The sequence below is a fragment of the Octopus bimaculoides genome, chromosome 8 (assembly GCF_001194135.2).
Source record: "Octopus bimaculoides isolate UCB-OBI-ISO-001 chromosome 8, ASM119413v2, whole genome shotgun sequence".
NCBI lineage: Eukaryota > Metazoa > Mollusca > Cephalopoda > Octopoda > Octopodidae > Octopus > Octopus bimaculoides.
Window position 1 is genome coordinate 28,620,211 of NC_068988.1, and position 5,985 is coordinate 28,626,195.

At 38.9% G+C, this 5,985-nt stretch overlaps 2 protein-coding genes across 2 annotated transcripts in view; one reads left to right on the forward strand and one right to left on the reverse strand.

Annotated features, from left to right (window-relative positions):
• LOC106867364 (STING ER exit protein) overlaps positions 1-5,985 on the forward strand; it is a 24,865-nt gene that overhangs the window by 15,054 nt on the left and 3,826 nt on the right. The window lies entirely within an intron of this gene.
• LOC106867363 (uncharacterized) overlaps positions 1-5,985 on the reverse strand; it is a 17,411-nt gene that overhangs the window by 7,795 nt on the left and 3,631 nt on the right. Inside the window, exons 2-5 of the mRNA XM_014912215.2 lie at positions 5,116-5,329; positions 4,061-4,173; positions 771-804; positions 94-180 (exon numbers count right to left, since the gene is read on the reverse strand). Coding sequence (XP_014767701.1) covers positions 94-180; positions 771-804; positions 4,061-4,173; positions 5,116-5,329 — 448 coding nt within the window. The remainder of the gene's footprint in view (positions 1-93; positions 181-770; positions 805-4,060; positions 4,174-5,115; positions 5,330-5,985) is intronic.

Genomic DNA, 5,985 nt, shown 5'->3' on the forward strand with positions numbered 1-5,985 from the left:
GAGAGAGAGAGAGAGAGCCTAAAACTTCAAAGTTTAAGTGATATAGTTGATATACAAAAAAACTTAATGGTGAGAAGAAGAAATTCAATTTACCTTCTTAATTCCAAGGTAATCAAGTAACAAGAATGATGAGTGAACCATATCTTCGACACTAACCAAAGGGAATGTGGTACCAAAAGGCTGCAAATGAAATGAGACAGGAAAAATATATTTCACACCGGAATTTCATTTAATGATAAAAACAGAACCTCATTTAGTAGTAGTAATAGTAATAGTAGTAGTAGTAGTAATTTATGCACAAAACCAGCTATTTTGAAGGTGAGTATGAGTCATCTTATTTGGAGTTACTGTCCTCCTAAAAAGTTCAAAAGGACCACAACTTGACTGAATATTTCAACTTTGGTTATGGTTTCTATGGTTGGATGCCCTTCTTATCAACCAATTTACAGAGTGAACAGAGAGTATTTCATTGTGGCACCAACAATAGAGAGCATTATTTACATTATTTACATTTGACGGATATTTGTCCTCGTCTTGTTTGTTGTTAACACAACATTTCGGCTAATATACCCTCCAGTCTTCATCAAGTGTCTTGGGGAAATTTCGAACCTGGGTTCTCATTCCTAAGGTATACTTACATGCACATATCCATATGTATGTGTGTGTGTGCATTTATATATGTACATTGATGCAATAAAATTTCTTACCTAGAACTATATAAGAATTTTCAAAATACAATTTATAAGGGAGAAATATTTCCTCAAACTCACCTTTCCAGTACTTGGGTTCAATGAACTAGGACCACTGAAATACAAAACATTTGACAAGAAGCATGGGTATAAAACAAAACGAGAACAACAGAGAAGTGTTTCTTACCATATTTACTCATGTATAAGTCACACCCCTAATTTAGTCTTAAATCTTGGTACAAAATGTTTTCCCTTCATGGTTAAACATGTTACCACCTTTGCTTTGTGTCATGCCCCAGTTTTTTCAGTTAAAATCAAATATGAAAAACTGACTTATACGCAAGCTTATATAAAACATTTTAGATAATGCAACAGTATACATCAGGAAACAAAGTTTTGAAGATTATGAGAAAATCTGGCTGAAAGAAGGCCTGTGTTGTAAGAGATTACTGTTGAAATTAATACATCTTGGTCACAATGGAAGATTTATAGTTCATATTACTGTGTGTGTGTGTGTATGTATTTTGGAAATTCAAGAGATGTGAAATAAATCGTTTTTAACAATGGAACTTGAAGTAGATAAAGCTATAAATAATAAAATGTAAATCTTTGGTTTAAAAAAAAAAAAGCCTGAATAGGAAAAGTCAAAAGTGGCCCATCATTACCAGCATCAACATTTAACATCTATACTTCCATGCTGGCACAGGTTGGATGGTCTAACAGAATGCAACGGACCCAAGGACTGCTTTGGCATGGTTTCTATGGCTGGACGCCCTTCCTATCACCAACTACTTTCATCATCATCATTGTTTAACGTCCACTTTCCATGCTGGCATGGGTTGAATGGTTTGACTGAGGTCTGGCAAGCCAGGTGGCTGCAATCCGATCTGGCAATGTTTCTACAGCTGGATGCCCTTCCTAACACCAACCACTCCAAGAGTGTAGTGGGTGCTTTTTATGTACCACTAGCACGAGGGCCAGTCAGGCAGTACTGGCATCGGCCACACTTGAATGGTGCTTTTTACATGCCACCAGCACAGGAGCCAGTCAGGCGGCACTGGCAATGACTACGCTTGAATGGTGATTTTTACATGCCACCGGCATGGGACCAGTTAGCTGGCACTGGCGTCGACCACACTCGAATGGTGCGTTTTATGTGCCTCCAGCATGGGAGTCAGTCAGGCGGCACTGGCTTCGACCATGCTCAAATGGTGCTTTTTATGTGCCACTGGCATAGGTGCCAACCAGGCAGTACTGACATCAGCCACGACAATGACTTCACTTGACTCAACAGGTCTTTTCGAGCACATTTTATTGGCCAATGATTGAAGGGTACTCTTAAATGGACTGGTTATGCTGCACTGGCATAGACCACAGTTACCGTCTCACTTGGCTTGCTGGGTCCTCTCAAGCACATTTTATATATATATATATATATATATATATACCAGATTTTAAAAAAATTTTTAATCTGAAAACCAGGGTTTATATAAGACCAGGTAAAGCTTTAACAGGTTCTCATGAGCTCTTATCTAACGAGAGAAGTGTAGAAGACAGCAAAGACTATCAAGGTCTGTTTATGGAAACATTAATATTGGTAATAAGGTTGACAGAACAGATAACAAAAAAAAACTTGATATTTACATTGATATTCATTAGTTCTATAAATGACTTCCTACTTTTTAACCTAATTAATGAATTGTTCACGGTAAATTTAAGCTTCACTATTTTTCTGTGTCATTATCTTGTTCTCACATTCAAATAAAAATAGATATGGTTGAGGTCACTTCACACCTGTGTAGTTCTGGCTTTGATACCACAGAACAACATTTTGGGAAAACATACTCTTCTACCAGCGTAGCATTGTATTCATACAAATAAAATAGGGGCACAAATTTCAATAAGTGAGCAGCCAAAATTTCTAATAGTTGCTGTTTTAGAAGTGAATTAGGGATCAAGTTTTTGTTAGAACTTTGGTCACGTCAAATATACCCTTTTCTGTTTATGGAACCACAGAGTTCAAAAGGCGGAATTGTGGTAGAATACATTTGATTTTGTATCATATTTTAAAACATATTAATTTATCCTTTGGATCTTTCAAAGGCCAATGAAATAAGAATTTGTAACACAGGTATAAATATTATCCACCATAGTAATTGATAATGCTTTTTAATTAGTTAAAATCAAAAAGATGCAAGTTTAAAACAATCTAGGTGGGATTTTGAATGTTCTGTGTCATATAGTTTTTTTGGTTTTTATTTCTTTTTCCCTCCAGTGGCATCTGTTTGAAAGCTGTTTTAGAATGGTGTTGCCTTGGTAACCAAAGTAAATGAACTGCAGGTTTAAATCTTCGTTCTATGATGATTTCACTGAGTGGCCTTGTGTTGGTGAGCCGAACTACCCTAAAAATCACATTCAACCATCTTAAAAAGGCAGGGGAAGAATACATTGGATAATGTGATCCAAGATATATTATGTCAGGGAAAAAAGACAAGATGGTCATGGCTAGAATGTCCTTGACCACAGGTCTGCTTGATCAGAGTTGACTTGGGTTTAATCCTTTAGCATTTAAACCGGCCATATCAGGTCCAAATATTTTACCTGTTTTAATATAAAACAGGTAAAACAGCTTTTGTCTCTCATACCTACCCAATTATAATTTTAGAAATTTACAATCACGTCATTGAAATCTCAAAGCTTCAAGGTAATGCATAATTAATTCAAAATAGAGTGAATAAATAAGCATTACATTTGACAGTGTAATCAGAATGTTGAAGAGTTAAACACAGTGGAGGTGCAATGGCCCAGTGGTTAGGGCAGCAGACTAGCAGTCAAAGGATCGCGGTTTCGATTCCCAGACCGGGCGTTGTGAGTGTTTATTGAGCGAAAACACCTAAAGCTCCACGAGGCTCTGGTAGGGGATGGTGGCGGACCCTGCTGTACTCTTTCACCACAACTTTCTCTCACTCTTTCTTCCTGTAATTCAAAGGGTCAGCCTTTGTTGTGCCTGTAATTCAAAGGGTCAGCCTTGTCAAACTGTGTCACGCTGAATATCCCCGAGAACTACATTAAGGGTACACGTGTCTGTGGAGTGCTCAGCCACTTGCACGTTAATTTCATGAGAAGGCTGTTCCGTTGATCGGCTCAACTGGAACCCTCGACGTCGTAAGCAACGGAGTGCCAACAAATAAACACAATCCTGCTCTCATATAACTATCCCTGTCCCAAGAATACTTAAAAAGTGCTGCAGTTATTTTCATTAACCTCAACACTGCTTCCTCTTCTTCCTTTGTTTCACTAAAAACGAATAAGCAACAGATTAAAAATACAGAACAAGAAAGAGTTAAAAGTATTGTTGTTGATATAATTACCTTGATCCATAGCAACCACCGATATTGTTTGTACAGATGACAAAATATTTGTCTGTGTCAATAGGGTGGCCTGGTCCGATGAATTTTTCCCACCAACCAGGCTCTGGACTTTTCTATAAAGAAAGAGAAAAAGCAAAGTTTAGCTGGTTTTAAACAGCAGAACTTTTAAGTGTATAAAACCATAAAATAATAATTTCAAATTGGCACAAGGCCAGAATTTTTTCGGGGTGGGGGGAATAGCTGATTACATTGACCCGGTACTCAACTGATATTTATGAGGTCTGATCAATAAGTATCCGGACCGTTGCCATAGTAACGAAGGTAAAGCATACAGGGTGAAGCTGCATGTCACAGATGGATCCTGAACTCTGCTGTGCATGCACACTAAGTTTTAACATCCTACCTCACTTCTGCTGTTTACAGCAGTGCTCGGAAGGAAGGTGTGTAGCGTATGATCGTCACATTGACCATGACAGAGAAAGTTGTCATGGCGATACCTGCTCAGAGGCCTACACAAAGTTCCAGAAAGTGTATGGAGATGAGTGCATGAGCCGCACACAAGTGTACAAATGGTTCAGACATTTCCAAGACTTCCGAAAACATGTTGATATTGATGAACGTTCTGGGAGACCTGCAACCAGCAGAACTGAGAAAAACATCGCAGATGTGCATGCAGTTGTGAGGGGAAATCGTTGAATCACCATCCGTGAGTTATCAGAGGATGAGCAGATTAGTTACAGTTCAGTTCAGTCCATTATCACTGAAGATTTGGGTATGAGACGCATGTCTGCTAAGTTTTTGCCGATACTGCTTTCAGCTGACCAAAAAGACACTCGGGTTTCAGTTGCACAAGATCTCCTTGATTGTGTCAAGAACAATGAAAACTTTGTGTAGTCCTCTGAACTCAGAATGTAAAGAAGGATAACTAAATAAGACACTACTCAGTACCATTTAGTTCAGTGGTGCCTTAAAAAGATGAATTGTTGTGGAACGCCTCTTTGGAAATTTACACCTAAGTTTCAGTTTTTCTTGCACCCATACAATGAATACGTTACCTTGTGACTTCTTGCATGTGAGCTGGCAGACAGGCCAGTGAATATCATTACAGTGTTGTCTCGGTCTTCGTTCAGCTCTCCCCAGGTTTCATAAGCAATGTCTAACTGAGGCAATATTCGACCTCCATATTTCATATAGAAAGGTTGATCATATGTGAATACTTCATAGCCAGACTGAACCAAGTCGTATTGAGGTTCTGGGCCGGATATATTTCTGCAACAATAAAAATATAAAAGTAATCAATACACGAGTTTGATGAGAGATTTGTGAATACCACAGCAAAACAACAAACAAGTAATGTATATGACATCTTGTATCTTTTACTTGTTTCAGTCATTGGACTGCAGCCATGCTGGAGCACCACCTTAACACTAGCATTTAAACTGACCGTATCCAGCCAAAATATCCTACTTTATACTTGAACCAGCCAGATCTGGCATATCATACCTACCCTACAATGTCATTCTAAAAATAAACAATATATAGGCGTAGGAGTGGCTGTGTGGTAAGTAGCTAGCTTACCAACCACATGGTCTCGGGTTCAGTCCCACTGCACGACCAACCACATGGTTCCGGGTTCAGTCCCACTGCGCGGCATCTTGGGCAAGTGTCTTCTACTATAGCCTCGGGCCGACCAAAGCCTTGTGAGTGGATTTGGTAGACAGAAACTGAAGTGCATGTTTGTATGTGTGTGTTTGTCCCCCCAACATCGCTTGACAACCGATGCTGGTGTGTTTATGTACCCGTAACATAGCGGTTCGGCAAAAGAGATGGATAGAATAAGTACTAGGCTTCTAAAGAATAAGTCCTGGGGTTGATTTGCTCGACTAAAAGGTAGTGCTCCAGCATGGCCACAGTCTGAAACAGAC